This window comes from Piliocolobus tephrosceles, chromosome 2 (genome assembly GCF_002776525.5).
Source record: "Piliocolobus tephrosceles isolate RC106 chromosome 2, ASM277652v3, whole genome shotgun sequence".
Classification (NCBI taxonomy): Eukaryota; Metazoa; Chordata; class Mammalia; order Primates; family Cercopithecidae; genus Piliocolobus; species Piliocolobus tephrosceles.
In genome coordinates this window covers 50,148,829-50,166,749 of record NC_045435.1, presented here as the reverse complement: position 1 = coordinate 50,166,749, position 17,921 = coordinate 50,148,829, and the positions used below count along the sequence as shown (strand labels likewise).

The 17,921-nt window shown below is 46.0% G+C and overlaps 1 protein-coding gene across 2 annotated transcripts in view; it reads left to right on the top strand.

The window, feature by feature from the left end:
• The window catches only part of SLC6A11 (solute carrier family 6 member 11), a 122,040-nt gene that overhangs the window by 48,626 nt on the left and 55,493 nt on the right, over positions 1-17,921 (top strand). For both annotated transcript variants that reach the window (XM_023218438.2, XM_023218439.2), the window contains one exon: positions 9,984-10,118. In XM_023218438.2, the coding sequence (XP_023074206.2) occupies positions 9,984-10,118 (135 nt within the window). The remainder of the gene's footprint in view (positions 1-9,983; positions 10,119-17,921) is intronic.

Below are 17,921 nucleotides of genomic sequence, written 5' to 3'. Positions count from 1 at the left end.
CAGACATTGCTTATTGCACAGTGATAGTGAGTGAAGGCAGCCACAAGCTTTCTAATTATTGAGCAGTCTTCATGTCAGATGCTTTGCAGAGTGATCTCTAACCAATCCTCACGACATCATTTGAAATAGGCATTATCCTCATTTCACACAGAAGGAAGATGGAAGCTTAGGAAGGTCTCATGGACTGCCAAGCCCATGCTTGTGCTTGGTGATGGGGCCCATGCCAAATCTGGCCATCCTGTCAGGCCCGTTTTAAACTGTGGCAGGGAAAGCTAAAACTGTGGTGGCCGGGCACGGTGGCACTCGCCTGTAATCCTGGCACTTTGGGAGGCTGAGGTGGGAAGATCACAAGGTCAGGAGATCGAGACCATCCTAGCTAACACGGTGAAACCCCGTCTCTACTAAAGATACAAAAAATTAGCTGGGTGTGGTAGCAAGCACCTGTAGTCCCAGCTACTCGGGAGGCTGAGGCAGGAAATCGCTTGAACCCAGGAGGCGGAGGCTGCAGTGAGCCGAGATCGCACCATTGCTCTCCAGCCTGGTGGCAGAGTGAGACTCTGTCTCAAAAACAACAACAACAACAACAAACAAAACAAAAACAAACAAACAAAAAACCCTGTGGCTTCCCAAGACATAGTGATATCTTTGGCAAAGCTGTTCTAACTGCTCTTTACACAGACAAAACTTTCTGAAGACTTCCTGATTCCATTTATTGCTGTTCCTGGTTGACTCCAGGTGTAGAAGGATAGTCACTCTTAAGGGTCCACCTTCAGCTCCTGGGTTGTCCTCAGAATCTTTTCTTCATGTCTGAGTAGAAGGAAATGGTGTGGATCATTTGGGCTGATGCCTCCATTTGGTGAAAAACAATAAACTCAGGGCAGAAACAGGACCCACCCAAGATCACAGAGGCAATTGGTGGTTAGATATTTAGCTTCCATCCTTATAATGGAGACCTCAGAGAATGGGAGCATAAATAGGATAGTTTATTTCTCCCTCCCATAACAGCATGAGTGTGAGCTGCCTGGTTTCAGGGACCCAGACTCCTTCTGTTCTGTTGCTTTGCTTTCCTTAGGGTGTTGCCCTCATTTACATGGCTTAAGATGTCCCAAGACTTTGTTTTCATTTCAGCCCATGGGAAGGGCAAGACAGGAAGGATGGCATACAGCCCTTCCCTTTAAGGACATGACCTGGAAGCTGTACGTGGCACCTTCATTTCTATCTTGTTGGCCAAAACATAGATGGCCATATCCATCTACAAAGGAAGCTGGGAGATGTCTTTATTCGGAGCAGCCATAGGTCCTTTGTTACTGCAGAAGAGGGAGAATAGAGTCATGGTCTTTGTGCTATGGTGGGATGGGGACCGCCTGCTGGGCTGTTCCCAGCTCCAGTCCTGCCTCTCAATACCTTTCTTCTCTTCCTCCTCAACCCAGCCCAGGGATAGTGCCCTGAAATATGGATCCCACATGGGTCAGTGTTTAGTTAGATTATTTTAGGCCCCACACACAGGCTAATTTTCACAGCTAATGATACACCACTTACACTTGTACAAAAAATTATAACTTTAGCTCTTCATGGAAATACCACTGCATTGTTAAAATACCATTACCCGCTTGAAGAAATGCCACTGTTTTCTTGTGAAAACATGACTCTACCTATTTAGAATTTGGTTGCTTAAAACAGAAAGTTTTCCCCTACATTTACTATTTCTGTTAGAATGTTCTAGAACAACACCTCCAACAGTGGTAAAAATTGTGAGGAGGCCAGATGTGTCCAGGGTGGCCTTCCTTCTTTAGATATGCATTCTCTTAGCATTTTATTCCCAAAGATAAATAGTGTCTTTGTGGGAGTTATGCCAGACTGTTAGTTGACTGCTCTAGTGTTTTTTCCTGGGAATGCAGGTAGTGGTCTCTAAAAATCCAAAGGGGAGAAAAATCAGTTGATATTTAAAAGAGTGATTGTCTAGGGATTGGATGTTCAGTGCCATGCTTTCCAGCCATATGGGATGGGCAGATGCACCTGAGAGATAGAGGCGAGACTGACTAGAAGCAGACTTGGGGGAGGGGCGGAACTGCACAGTGTCCCCCTGGCTGGGAGAGTGGGCGATGGATTATGAGTTGCTGCCAAATGTCAGGCAAACTGAACACTTGAGGTTAAAGACAGCCAGAGGAGACGACAAGATGGCAGCACCTGGCCACATGTGTGGCAGAGTGCAGCATGCGTGCTGGAGAGAGCAGACTTCTGAATACTTCCAGCTCTGTGACCTAGAGCTCCCTAGGCTCGGTGAGATTTTTGTCTGCCTAGGCTCAGAGGAATTTTTGTCTGCAAAGTGGGGAAAGAACCTACTGAAGTTGTGTGAAAATTCGTTAGAGATACTGTATGTATGAGATATTTCTGGCACCCGGTAGGTGTTCTGTTAATAGCAGCATTTTCCAAGGCTCTGGGTAGCAGGTTCACAGAAGGTTCAACCCAAATCCGTGTCAGGACCCTGGATAGCTCCAAGGAGTCCTGGCTGTGGACTCAAGTCATTTGTGGCTGATTGAGAGAGCAGGGAAGGACCTCAGAAAGCATCCATCTGGTCCTTTCCCACAAATCCAGAAAGAGCTCTTTCCGCTGGTAGTTCACGGGATGATTTCAGTGATAATCCATGAACCCAGACTGCAGAGCATCCAATTACGAAGTGAGACAGCTCTTCCCTTTTCATGTCCCTTAAGGTGAAAGGTACGCTGAGGTGCTGGTTTATCTTTAGCACCTCTCTAGAACTTGCTTCTCCTGCTTTTGAACAAAGACAGAACACAGCTCAGACTCAGAGCCTTTGGCTAGAATTTAATCACATTTTATTTTCATCACATTTATTTTTGTAGTTACTTTCCATTTGCAGTAAGAGATCATAGTTTTCTGTTTATGGTGGTAATTCACAGTTTTCTCATTATGCATATTTGTTTAATATTAAAGAATGTACTAACTAATATTAGTACAATTAAAAAATATTAAATAAATAATACAAAGGTGATATGTGTATATGGCAAAAAAAAAAAAAAAAAATACTGGGAAGATACTATGACTGATTGAAGTTTGGATTAGTCTATCCTTGCCTCTTTGTAGATGGTAAATGCCAGCCCAGAGAGGGTATGGAACTGGCCCCAGCTGCCCAGAACATTGGATCTTCTGATTTTGTGGTCCTAGGTTCTTGCCCCACACTACTCTGCTTTTTTGGATGCCTTTTGAACAAGACTTGGCTTTCCAATTGACTCCATTATCCTGGAAAACTTAGGGTGGGGTGGCCCTTCTACAATGTGTGTGACATTCCAAATGATCAGACAATCTCCTTGCTCTGAAATAAATGGCCGTGTCCTGGAAGTAGGGGGAAAACCACCCCACAATCCCAGTATTGGGATGTAAATGAGCAATTAGCGTCAATTAAAACAGGATACAGTGTAATTACCACCAATTGTGCTAACCTTTATATTCAGAAAGCCTTGACCTGTGAAAAGGGAATTAAACAATAGTGAAAACTCTTTCTTAACCAAGGGGTGTGTTTTGGGCAGTGATGCCCCCTTTCATGGACTGAGGGTTCTGACAGATTAGACCCTCCCTTCTCCACACCCACCCTTCTGGGCCTGGGCCACTACTGGCAGTGGCCAGGAACAGTCAGGCTTGATGATACCTTGTCAGAGACCTTATTAGACCCATCACCAAATGCTGCATAATTCAGCATAATGCCTGAACCCTGCTGTGGCCTCTTGCCTCTTCCAGACAAATTCTGGGGCCTCAGACATCTTGAAAGGGACACTTTGCCAGGAAGCACCTTGCATCTGGCTGCCCTGCCCTCTGTATCTGACCTGGTCTGTCTTTTAAAGCCAAATCCTTTGTGATGTCCTTGTTTATAAACATGCCTCTGAAAATCCTATTCAATTTTCTGAATCCTGTTTTATGTGGACCCAGCATCACATATGGATGCAGCACAAAGCAGTGTTCCTAATGACCTGCATTGTAACCTCAGAGTTCCAGATCTCAGCCTGCTTCTTGGTTCCTCTGTCCAACAAATATGTATTGAGCACACCTTATGTGCTATACACTGTTCTAGGTGCTGTGGATGCAGCAGGGAAAACAAAAGACCAAACCCTTATATTGTAGAAATCTTAAACTTACAATACAAGGCAAGAAAAATGCTGATGGAGAGCAATTTTAGGTGCTGGGAGGATGCAGAATGACAAGGGTGATGAATGTGGGATGGGCCTCAGGGAGGACAGGATAATTCATCCTCTCAGCAACATCTGGGCAGACAGTATGGTTTATGAGGCTAAGAGGGTGGCTTCTATAGCCATTTTAAATGGACCACTCTGAGCCTTGGCTTCCAGACTTTTAGAGAGGACAATGAATTCTCAACTGGAGGGCAGGGCCCTGACTTGGAGGAATCCTCTGCCTGTGGGGACTCAGACACACACAGGACGAACGTCTTGGGTGGCCAAGGAGCTGGGGATGGGCTCTGTGGACAAAGAGAGACTGAGAAAATGCAAGGAGGCCTAAGAGGCCTGGCACGTTCCCCAACAGCAGGGAACCTGGTAGTCTGGGGAAGGGTGGAGACTGGCCAAGTCACACGGCAAGCCCGGGCAGAGCCAGGACTGAACCAGCATTATCCGACTCTAAACCCAACCCTTTCATCATATCCCACAACCTTGAATGCGAGGCTGAGGAGGTTAGACTCAGGAACAGGGAAGAGACATACAGGATTATTATTTTTGTAACTGCAGCTGCAGTGTGGACAGTATGGGCTGTCAGTGACCAAGAAGAAAGGTGATGAATGGCACCAGCAGTGGGGGTGAAACAGGGGTGTAACTTCAAAATATAGTTAGATATCTAGTTGGCAAGACTTGATTACTGATTGAATGTGGGGGAAGCTGAAAAGAGAGGTGAAGCTAACTTTGAGCACACCTGAGTGACAACCTGGAGGCTCCTGGATATACGAGGGGTCAGACAATGCCCTCTGCCTATTTCTACATCCTTGGCTAGCTCCACATCTTCCCTGCCTGACCCAGCCTCTCCCATTCCTGCTTATCTTTGGAAACCCTGCTCCAGCCCATGTTCACAGACAGGAGAAGGCTGGATCCCTTCCCAGAGACACTGGAAGCACCTTCTCAACCTGTCTGCATAGCCTCCTTTTCTTGTATGACTCTCATTGTATGGTGTCATGATCCCAGGAGTTTCATTCCTAGATGGTCATGTGCATAAATTCCTTCCTCAAGGACAAGACCTGGGTCTTACCATTCTGTTGACCTGCAGGAGAGTCTGAGAAAGCATAAATGAAACATGGACTAGACCAAGGGTGGCAGATAGATGGGTTTCATCCCAGCTGATTACGGCGGGCTGCCTGGAGTGCTGTGTAGAGGGTTCTGAGGCTGCATCCAAGCTTAGCTGCAAAGAATGCTGTGATCTATTAGTGGTGTCTGGCAAGGCACAAGAGGGAAGAGTGGCAGTGTGTGTGTCACTTATGTGCAGTCTCTGGATGACAAGAATCTGTGTGGTTTTGACAATACATAGTTGTTCTCAGTAAAAGTGAAAGATGATGTCCAAGTGTCTGGTGTGGCCAAGGGTAGAAACAGATTAGAAGTAACTTTTAAAGAGCCACTTTTTAAAGTGGCTTTAAAAGAGCTATAGACACAGGCTATCCTCAGCATTGAATTTCAACCTTCATACCACTCTCCGTTTGTGTGCCTTACATAATGATGTCCCTAAACCACCTTTTGTACCCTGACTCGAGGTTCTCAAACCTCAGCTTACAAATGATTTTTTCTGGGCTAATGCCTGCCAGCCAGTGGTTTCATTTTGGCAGCCTAACTCTTTGTCTGCACTGTGATCTTTGGGCAATTGATTTGAATATTTTATTTCCCTTGGTTTGTGGTTTTATAAAAGAAGTGTAAAAATGAAGGTGTGGATACCAGTGGAGGAAATGTAGTTCTCCTGAATATAATGTAGAAGCAGAACATCAGTTCAGAACTCTAAACGATGGAATTGCTTCAGAATTGTCCTCAGCCACCTAATAAACCATGTCACTGTAGTAATTGAGGAGTAGTCTTCTGTGCATGGTGCCTGGGCACAGTGAGGGTACATTTGGCCAGGTTATAAGTAACCCTCTTAATGACACCCCACTGGTTTGGTCCACCCAATATAGACTGGACATAGCATCACCAGAAAGCGTAGTCACATCAAAGTACTCCCACAGGTGAAGGACAGATTTTTATGATTTTTGAGTTGTTCTTATGTATTACATGGTAATGTTGTTTTCCTTAAATTTTATGAGCATTGGGAATTAAGATAGCTGAGTTCCAAATATTATGTATCTGGAACAGGTCAGCTCTTGGACATTCTGGATAATTAATCTTCTACAGACAAAAGTGGAAACTACTAAATGAAAGCAATGGGTTTTTAGCCTCAACCTGATGTTTTATAGACTTAAGCTGATTGGCTTCGGGAGGGGGTGGTAATTTTGAAGGAAATGAATCAAGAATGTATATGAAATGCCAAAGATCTATCATAGATGCTGCATACAAAGCTAAGTGAAACTGGAGATTTTATAGCACTTTTAGCTCTCTGCAGAAACCATCAAGCCTTATTGATTACTGGCCTCTTATTTTTATTAATATTAATATTGATTTCTGCTCTTATATAATATATTTGACCTGCACCTTTTCTGGAGTACATTACATATGATAGCAAGAGATTGTGTTGATTATGTGACATGTCAATTGAGCTGATGGTTGATTTGGAAACAGGGATGCAGAAATTGGTGGTGCGGGGGCCATGAGTGGGCTGGGGAGGTTGCCATCATTGCAGAATACAGACATTTTCTGAATAAAATAATCCAGCCTTTCAGGGTGTGTCCACAGGACCCACTGTCACCAACCTTTGCTGGTTCTAATTTCCTATATTTGAGGACTGTGTTTAAAATCTCTGCTTTGTCACTTACAAACTGAATGACTTGACTTTTCTGAGAGCGTCGATTCAGAACTCTAAACAATGGAATTGCTTCAAAATTATCATCAGCCACCTAATAAACCATGTCACTGTAGTAATTGAGGAGCAGTCTTCTGTACATGGTGCCTGGGCACAGTGAGGGTACATTTGGCCAGGTTATAAGTGACCCTCCTAATGACTCCCCACTGGTTTAGTCCACCCAATATAGACTGGACATAGCATCACCAGCAAGCGTAGTCACATGAAAATGTGAAAATAACACAGGGTTTGCATGGCTGTCATGAGTGTTGCAGGTTGTGTACATAGGTAGCCTGGTGGTTGAATGTATGACCTTGGAGTCAGGCAGGACTTGCTGTGACCCCCATGTCTGGTTACCGTTCATTCACTGGGCAATCCTGGGCAAGTTATGAATAGCTTCTCTGACCTTTGTTATGTGTAAAAAGAAGGTAATCATGCCTCCTCATTCTTGTTGAATGCTTCGTGTGTGGAAGTGCTAAGTAAATGCAGCCATTGTTATTACCATGTATAAGGGGCTGGGCATGGAGCGGGGATGTCTTGTTCCCTTCTTCCTTCCATCCCCATTTTCCAAGTCCTGAATTCCTCATCATCCTTTGTGGGCTGACACCTCCTTGGAGAAGCCCTTCTGGACTGCTCTTGCAGTGAGGGACTCACTCTCTCTGTGCTCTTCCATTCTTTTTGCTCTCCTGATGACATAAGGCATGACCTCCTGTCTATAAGTCTTTCTTTCCTACCAACTGGAAGTTGCTTGAAGCAGAAATTTCCCTCCTGTGATTCAGTCTTATTTTTACCTTCCAGGACCTACCTCAGTGCTTGATGCATGAGAGTGTTTTGGTGAGCGAGTGAGTAGGTGGATGAGCTGAGTGAGTAAAGGAATATATGAATGAACAAATGGGTGGAGGACTGAAGCACTGGTCAAAGAAACCCTGGGTTGAACGGGAGTGAGAGGCTGACTTAGAAAGCTGGAAGTCTCAGGGCATAGATTCTAATATCTGGGAAATAGGAGTCTCTGAACCAAAGCTTGTGTGCCTATCTGCATCTGAGCACATTTGGAGGGCAGGTCCTTAGATTCTCACAAGTGTCCCTGGACCTCAAATGTCAACAAGTTGCTGATCTGAACAGATGGAGAGGGCAGGCCCCACTGAGAGGATAGAACCAAGTGATTGGAGGAGTGAATGTGACAAAAGAGAGAAGTTAAAACTGGCAGGACACTGAGTCCTGCAGGGACCTCAATTAAGGGGTGTGGCCGGCGCCACAGGCAGCCCCTGGGACAGGAACTCCTACAGTCCCTGCGGGCCTTGCTGCCTCCTTCTAGGCAGCTCTTGTGCGAGGAAGCTCAGAGGAGGTTTGTGTCTTTGACTGTCTTGATTCCTATCCAGAATCCACTAGCTAAAAGGGTCTCACGGGTTCATTGGGTCCAATTACCTGCCTCCAAATAGACCAAGCCCAAATGGTTCCAGGCAGGCCCTAGGTTTTTACTGCCCCCAAAGTCTTCTGCCCTTTTCTTCCTTTCCCTCTCTTCTTCTCACCTTCATTATTTTATCCTGTCCTATCCTATCCTATCCTATGCCATGCTATCCTAGCCTAGCCTAGCCTATGTTATGCTATCCTATGCCATGCTCTGCTATCCTATAATATGCTCTGCTCTGCTATGCTATGCTATCCTATCCTATGCTATGTTATCCTATGCTACTGTATGCTGTCCTATGCTATGCTATGCTACACTATCCTATGTTATGCTATGCTGTGCTATCCTATGCTATGCTATCCTATGTTATGCTATGCCATCCTACGCTATGCTATGCTACGCTACGCTATGCTATGCTATGCTATGCTATACCATCCTATCCTATCGTATGTTAGTCTAGCCTATACTATCCTGTGCTATCCTATGCTACTCTATGCTGTCCTATGCTATGCTATGCTACACTATCCTATGTTATGCTATGCTGTGCTATCCTATGCTATGCTATCCTATGTTATGCTATGCCATCCTATGCTATGCTACGCTACGCTATGCTATGCTATACCATCCTATCCTATCGTACGTTAGTCTAGCCTATACCATCCTGTGCTATCCTAGTCTCTCTTTAGCTATGAATACTTAACTTTCAGTAAGAGCTGTGGCTTTTAAAATGTGGGTATTGACATTTTAAAATAGTGAATTCTGAAGTGGATTTAGAACATCATGACCAGCTTATTTAAAAAAGAATATGATACAAAATATTAGCATGTATCACACATGTGTTATTTTGTGAAACTTTCTTTTCATCTCTATGTGTGCTGGATTGTGATATATATATTTCTTTCTGTGTTGTGGTCAAAAAAATTCAACAAGCATAACTCTCAAGCACATCACAGGCACTCAGTAGATAGCACCGAAAGACCTCGCCTTTGGTGAGGTATGAGGCAGGAGGACAGACCATGTTAGGGATTACTTCTTGTTGCTGCACCAGGAAGCCCTTCTTTCCTTTAACCCCTCTGTGGCCCACTCCTATCACCCCTGCTTCCTTTTCCTTTTTAATTTTATTTATTGTGGTAAGAACACTTAACATGAGATCTGCTGTCTTAACGTATTTGTAAAAGTATCCAATGCATTGTTGTCGACTGTAGGGGCAATGCTGTCCAGCAGGTCTCTAGAGCTGATGCATCTCACTACTGAAACTTTACACCTCTTCATTAGTGATGCCCCATTTCCCCCCTCCCAGTTCCCCACAACTGCCATCCCACTCTTTGTTCTATGAATTTGACTCTTTTAGGTACTGCGCATGAGTGGAGTCATGCAGTATTTGTCCTTCTGTGACTGGCTTGTGCAGATGAATGGATCAAGCAAGTGTGGCCTATACACACGGGGGAATGCTAGTCAGCCTTGGGAGACAGGGTCCTGGTGCAACATGCAACAACACGGATGCACCCAGAGGACGTTGTGCTGAGTGAAGTAAGCCCATTGCTCTCACCCCCTTCTTGATTCTCTCCTCTCCTCTTGTGCCCAGGTTGTATACGTGACCGCGACATTCCCCTACATCATGCTGCTGATCCTCCTGATACGAGGGATCACGTTGCCCGGGGCCTCAGAGGGCATCAAGTTCTACTTGTACCCTGACCTCTCCCGGCTCTCCGACCCACAGGTAAGAGTCGCTTGCTCAATGTGCAACGTCAACCACCACCACTGGGAAGCCTTCTGCAGAGCCCCTGCCACTGGCCACTGGGATTCAGCAGCTGGTTGAACAGTGGAAAGCCTGTGACCTCTTTCCCAGAATAATTTTAAGTGCATAAATTTAATACGTAGGAAATCAAATATTTTAAAATACTGTTACCGAAACATTCTTAAAAGGCCAATTTGTGACATGGTGATAGATGTACATTTTAAAATGAGGACATTACATAGCCAGATCCAGCAGCAAGTCTGACAACTACTGTGATTTTAAAGCAGCAATGAGCATAAGTGACATTTCAAGATAGCTATACCATGATATGAAAATATCTGGAATTTCTATTGCTAACAGGACTGCAGTTTGTTGCCTGCATCTAAAATTGAAACAAATACTACATATCAGTTAGAAGTTAACTAAAAATTAAAAAACAAAAAACAAAACACATTTCTACCCCAAATCACAGATCTCTGCAGTAGTGCCTCTCGGTGAGAGAAACTGGATCTTTGTTCGTGATTGATTTTCTTTGTGGGAATAGCTCATAGTAAAAAAAAGAATTGGAGAAACTGGCTAAGCTATCAGTTGTCTTTGGTAAGGCATTTGTTGTTCTGAGTGGTGAGTAGTGATTGTGCCTAAGGTTCTCTAAGTGGGTACGTGGTGGTGTGCCCTGGACTGTATTAAACAGATAAAAACAGAACATCTCACAAGCCCGGTGGTTCTCAACCTGAACTACATGTCAGAAGCTCTTGGGGAGCTTTTGAAAACGCTAATTCCCAGAGCACAACCCAGACCAATTAAAATGAACTCTCTGGGTGTGGGTTGCAGGTGTCGGTATCTTTTAAAGGCCTCTAGGTCATTCTAGTGTGTGAAGTAACTTAATCAAAGACATTTGAGCGGGCGAGCAGGCACTAATTTTTCTATTAAAATACAGAACACATAGAATCAGTACAGTTTCCAAATAGGAAATGAGGCTTGCAGGAAATTTCAAGTCTGCGATCTGTGGCTTCCAGCCACCTCCTGTTAGGGGAGCTTGAGGGGGAAGCGTTTGTTGGGGGGATGGTTAGTGCAGCTCAGAAGCCCCTCATCACGGTGGGTGGAGTGGGAGGTGAGCTCATTTTTGTCTCAGTTTGCCATGCCTTGCAGGGCCTTGAGGCTGAGGATACCACTAGGCACCTGCATGGCATTCTGAATTGCAGGCAGAATCCCTGGGAAGAAGGAAATTAGCTTCAAATGTTGGCTTTGCCAGTTCCTGATCTCTGATGGCAAAGGCTCAGTTGAAGGAGCAGTTTTGGAGAACATATTCTACAAACCACTGGTCGGTCTGTTTTTATGATGGTCACGCATTCTGCCTTGATCCAAGACAGATTTCCCCTTCTCTCCTCTGCTTATGGGCTTCTTTTTTCCTAGTAGTCATTCAAGAGCCACTGAGTGTCACCCAGAGTTTCCAAATCTGGCTGATCATCCGAATACCTCGGAACTGGTTAAAAATGCTGAGTCCAGGCTCTACTCCTGGAGATCCAGTTGCAGTGGGTCTGTGATGGCACCTGGGCATCCGTATTATTAAGAACCCTCAGAGGCGATTCTTATAATCAAAAAAGTTTGGGAAAATCCAGGTGGCATCTAAAACTTCAGAGCCCTGCACACACACATACACACACGGAGAGAGAGAGAGAGAGAGAGAGAGAGAGAGAGAGAGAGAGAGAGAGAGAGAGAGAGAACGAACACAGAAGTGAGTCAGGCCAGGCCATTTTCTACCATCTCCTTCCTTTTTTGGCCCTGGCCACCAGCCAGTATTAAGTAGTGGAGAACACATTGGTCTGAGAGTTGGGACTTGGGTTCTCCTGGTTCTGCCATGGATCCTGAGTGACCGTGGACAAGTTCCTTCTCCCTTCCTTCTTTCTGGGCCTCAGTTTCTCCACTGGTGACATGAAAGAGTTTTCAAAATGGATTTGGAGAGTCCCTGCTTTTCCATGAGCATAGGCTGGCAAACTATGGCCTCCAGGCCACATCCAGCCCTTGTCCATTTTTATAAATAATGTTTTATTGGAACACAGCCTGTTATTTGTTTACATATTATTGTCCATGGCTGTTCTAGCACTCAAAGGTAGAGTTGAGTAGTTGAGACAGAAACCCTGTGGACCTCTGTGTCAGGGGGTGGACCCAAGATTACCTACATATTTGGTAATTTAGAAGGATTCACAGGACACAGAAGCAGTTATACTCATGGATGTGGTTTGTTTCCGTCACCAGCAAGACAAAGACAGTCACCAGGCAGAATGTGGAGGAATCCATACACAGGTTTCTCACTTCCCCTTCCTCCTGCCTGGAGCAGGTATGCAGACTGTGTTTCTTCCTCCAGCAAGGAAATGTGGCAGCATGCATGCAGGGTTTCTGCCCAGAGAAGCCTTCCTGCAATGCAGAGTCCAGGTTTTTAGTGAGGGTGTTTTATTGACTGCACAGGTACCCCCTGCCTCTATGATCAGCCACAACCCTCTGACTTCCAGACTGTCAGAGGAAACACAGGCATTTACCAGAAATCACATTGCTGTACAAACAGTCTAAGCAGGCAGCCTTTGTAGGATTCAGTGTTCCAGGCATACAAAACAACCATGTCACTTAGTACCACAGGGAGCATCCTAAAAGCCCAATTCGCAGACACCAGGCAAGAGCCAGCACTACAAATGGGCCCAACTTTGGAGCGACATTGGGCCTGCTCTGTTGACTCTTTCCTACAGGCCTGCAAAATCTCAAGTGTTTACAGCTTGACTCTTTCTAGAAAAAGTTTGCTGACAGTGCACTGGAGTACCCTCAGGGACATGTGAGCAGGAGCTAATGGGCCCCACTCCACCTGACCCCCGACTCCGTCCTTATTGCTCTCCAGCCCTGCTGCCACCAGCCTAGTCCAGGCCACCACCATCTCCCACGTGAAAACTGTAGTAGCCCCCTAACTGGTCATCCAGAAACGGCTCCTTGACCATCTAGGCCACTCCCCACCCAGCAACAGAGGGATTTTTTTGAAATGTAAATCCTTTGGGCACCTCTTTTGCTTAAATCACTCCTGGGATTCCCTGTGGTCTTTGGAATAAGATCCAAATGGTGGGGTCCCCACTGTCCTCTGTGAGATGCCTCCTGGCTGCATCCCCTACCACTCTCCCACTCTTTCAGCTCATTCCAGATATTGGCCTCCTCTCTGGGCCTCCAATAGACATGGCCTTTCTAACTCCGGGCCTTCACACATGCTGTTTCTCTGCTGGAAACACTCGTTCTTTCTTCCCCAGACCCGCCTTCCCCACCTTGGCTGACCAACCATCCACTCATCCTTTTTTTTTTTTTTTTTTTGAGATGGGATCTTGTTCTGTCGTCCAGGCTAGAGTGCAGTGGTGCGATCTCAGCTCACTGCAACCTCCGCCTCCCAGATTCAAGCAATTCTCCTCCTCAGCCTCCCAAGTAGCTGGGATTACAGGTGTGCACCACCACACCTGGCTAATTTTTGTTTTGTTTTGTTTTTTTTCAGTAGAGATGGGATTTTGCCATGTTGGCCAGGCTGGTCTTGAACTCCTGAGCTCATGATCCACCCCCTCGGCCTTCCAAAGTGCTGGGATTACAGGTGTGATCCACCATGCCCGGCCCACCCATCCTATAGGACTTAGTTTAAACATCACTTTCTCAGGCAAGTCTTTTCTGACTGCTCAACCATGCACCACCCCCCAGCACCCCATACTTATTTTCCAAAGCACCTACATATCCTATATATTTACAGTGAAATATTTGTGTGTATATATAATTGTGTGTGATCTTTATTTGTTCAATGTCCATTTATTGTTGAACAGATATTTTCCGAGTGCCTACTCTGTGTCAGAGATTATTGTAGGCATTGACAATTTTCCACAGGGTGGCCACTAGCTGAGAAGGCAGCTTGGGAGCAAGGTCTGTATCTGCCTTTCCTACCGTTGTATCCTTAGTCCCTGATGAGCTCAATGCCTGGTACACAGTAGGTGTTTTTTAAATGTTTGTTGAATGATAGGGATAAGGGCTATTTTCATTTTTCATGAGAAGGTTCTCTTTAACAAAAAGTCTAATGACCTCCAGATTGCCAAATCCATGAGCTGTAATGTTTTTTGATTCTCTATCAGTGATGGCTAGGAAGCGTGCATGTGTGTTTGTGTGTGTCCCAACAGCAACTATGTCCCCAAAAAGCAACTGCTGATATTCTGTGGCATAAATAAGGATAGCAACCCCAAAAGGGAAAGGAAAACAAAACCCCATGTATGTTGGTGATTTTTGGAAGCTGGGGTATGCTACAGGAAGAAGCCCAATGTGGCCTGATTCCAATTGTCCCCATTTGTGAATACCCAGCCCATGAAGAAGCAGGAAGCACTGGTTTCCATTCCTGCTCTCCTGCAGTGGTGATATGACCTTAAGTAAGGCCCCTAGCCTCTAGGGGGCCTTGTCCCCTCCTCCCTCAGTCACAGGTTGCACTTGCCTGCCCCAGCAGATGGCCTTGAAGGTGGAGTCATTTGATGGCCCAGTCATGGAGAAATGTTTTTTCTTTTCAATTATGTATGTATGTTAATAGGCATTAGGAATAAAACTAGGACATAAACCATATCAAAACCATGGCTTTACTGCTATTATTGCTAGAATGAAGCTATGTATATGATATGTATGATCTCATACACACACATATATACATACATACATATATATACAGGTTGAGTATCCCTAAACGCTCCAAAGTTTGAAACTTTCTGTGTGCTGACATGGCTCTCAAAGGAAATGCTTCAATGAGCACTGGAGCTCATTGGACATATATATGCCATGTATACGATTAAAAGTGAGGCTAATTTAAAGGCAAATGTTAAAAAATTATTAAAATAAACATGGACATGACAAATGTAGTGCAGGTGGAAGGTGGCTGGCCAACATCTGAGGCACGGTCCTGTGGGGGTAGAGAAACATCCTAAGCTAGTCTTAGGACTTCCATAGCCACATGGTCGCCCTCCAGACAACTGAGGCACAGCTCCCAAATTTAGAGAGAGTAGATTAGTAAGAGGGGTCAACTGGAAGTATTTTATCATGAAGTCAGTGAAAGTTTCAATCTTGTATCTCTTTGTAATGTTGCCCTCTTAGTAAGTCCAGATTATTTGTTTGTTTTCTGAAAATGATCCTTAGTTTTCCTATACGTCTAGAAATGATCCTGCACTTCAAATTGCACCAAGAAGAAAAGTTCCCAGATAGTGGAAGAAAAGTTCCCAGCCATAGGCCTGGCTGTTGGGCTAGTCTGGGAGTATGGGCACCTTTGTCTCTTTGGGATAATCCAGCAGTTGTAGTATTCGGGCCTCTTGCAGCTATGAGAAATTAAAGGGGTGACTCTGTAGCCAGTAAAATCTCTCCTACAAGTGGAGAAATAGGAAATAGGAAGGAGAGATGATTAGGGGAGGAAGAGAAGCCTGCAGGAAGTCAGAGGGCTGGGCCTCAGGCTGAGCTCCAGGACACATTCAGGTCTCCAGCCTCTGAGCCCCATTGGTCCCCAGGGCTGCTCCATCTAGTCCCTTGGAGGATGAGGGTAAGCTCAGGTGGACTGAGGGCCGGGAGGGGGTGAAATGAGCACTTGGCGGGGAGTCCTCCCTAGTCTATGGACTCCAGGAGGGCAGGAATTACAACAATCATGTGTCCCACTCATCTATCACCAGAGCCCAGCAACCCTTCCTTAATTTGTTCCACTGGTAGTTATTCCCCCCTGCCTGTGACAGGTACTCAGCATGTAGAATGAGTAAGAGCCTCCTTGTCCCCAGGGAGCACACAGTCTGATAGGAAAGGGTGGAGTCTCACCTCTTCTGGGGTTCCCTCCCTAGAGGAAGAGGGAAGTGGGGTTGGATGAGACCAGAAGTTCTCCTCCATTCTTACAGTTTGTTGAGAAGGAGTAGCAAATTTTTGTTGGTAATCATCTGAGTGCCAGAGCCTGTGAACGACTTATGCCTTTTATACATTAGAGTGGGCTTAAAGTGACTGCATTTAGGCTGGACACAGTGGCTCACCCCTGTAATCCCGGCACTTTGGGAGGCTGAGGCAGGCGGATCACTTGAAGTCAGGAGTTCCAGACCAGCCTGGCCAACATGGTGAAACCCCGTATCTACTAAAAATATAAAAATTAGCCAGGTGTTATGGCACACGCCTGTAATCCTAGCTACCCTGGAGGCTGAGGCAGGAGGATTACTTGAACCTGGGAGGTGGAGATTGCAGGGAGCCAAGATAGTGCCACTACACTCCAGCCTGAGGGACAGAGCGAGACCCCGTCTCAAAAATAAATAAATGAATAAGTAAATAAAATAGAGTGGCTGCATTTGTACCATCACTTTCCCTCTCTTGCCTTTCTAGGAAATTCCTGGGAAGGTCCACTGGGAAGTCAGGAGGGCTGTTAGCTGGTGCACCTTGCGTTAGAACCCCAAAATTGCCTTGTCTCTTGTGGCTCCATGAAGGGCCAGCCTGCCATCGTGCTCCAGTAATAACCATGGGGATGGCATGTTATCAGCAGAGCTTACTTCTCTGCAAACGTGTGTGGGGTTCATGAAGACTGGGCCTGGGCCAGGACAGGCGGGCATGTGCACCCAGTTTGGCCCTGTGGCCCCTCCATGATCCAGGATCTCCATTAATTCCAGACTGACCCCCAGCTCCCTTTCCCTCAGGATTACAAGGGGCTCAGACATGCCTATTTGCTATGTCATTTACATTTCTAAAGGGGACAAAGGGCATCCAACTGGTGCAAAGCTCCAGACAGCAGCTTCCAGTCTTATACAAGGACGTTCCCTGGGAGGGTGTTCCTGCCCCTCCACATGTGGGCGGCAGGGATTCTGCATGAAGGCTGATGAAGTGTTGAGCTGGGTGGCTGTGGCTGCCTTCACGGTGGCCCCTTCATCCTCCCTCCTGGCCAGTAAAGCCAGAAAGGGTGAGAAGAGTTTAGCTGGGAAACCTGAGGCTGAGACGGCACAGCAAGTCATTTCTACTCCTTCTTTGGAGACTTGGGAGCCATTTTACTTTCCTACTCTTTATGCAAAAGTGGGGAGAATACCTTCTCCACTGATCAAGAGAGAGAACTGTGAAAATTGTTTGAAAGTCTAACGGGTGTGCACCCAACCAGTGCACTCACAATGAACGTCCCAACCACCTTATTTAAAATCGCACCACTACCCCCTGTGCTTCTGGCGCATCTCATCCGTCCTCCCAGCTTTCACTCATCACCATCGCAGACACCATTCATTTTGCATCACCGTTCTCCACCCACTAGGATGTACGCCCCATGTGGGTGGAGAATGTATCTGTTACCTGCCCTGTTCAATCTCCAGACCTGAAACAGTCCCCGCAACACAGGAAGTGCTCATTTTTTGAAAGAGTCGAAGGAAGGACCAAACAAACAAAGGAAGGAAGGAAAGACAGAAGGAAGAACAATTTCTAGTACAGCCTGTGTTATTTTGTGTTATGGTTGCAGTTGTGGGTGTGCTCTTCAGAAAGAGGTATTCTTGGTGTAGTGGGATCTGGTGTGGAGGGGAGGAAATGGGAGTCACTCTGCTGCCACTGGCCAGAAGGTGACCAACAGCCTGCCCCTTGACCTCTCTGGGTTCCAGGTTCTCACCTGTGCATTGTGGGTGAGAATATCGGCTGCACAGGGAGGAGGCAGTGGGGCAAGTGTGCACATGAGGCCCAGAGACCTCCACTTCTCCCTTCTGGCACCCAGCCCAGGGCCTGGGAGCCAGAAGGGCTCTGGAACACCGGCGGCAGTCC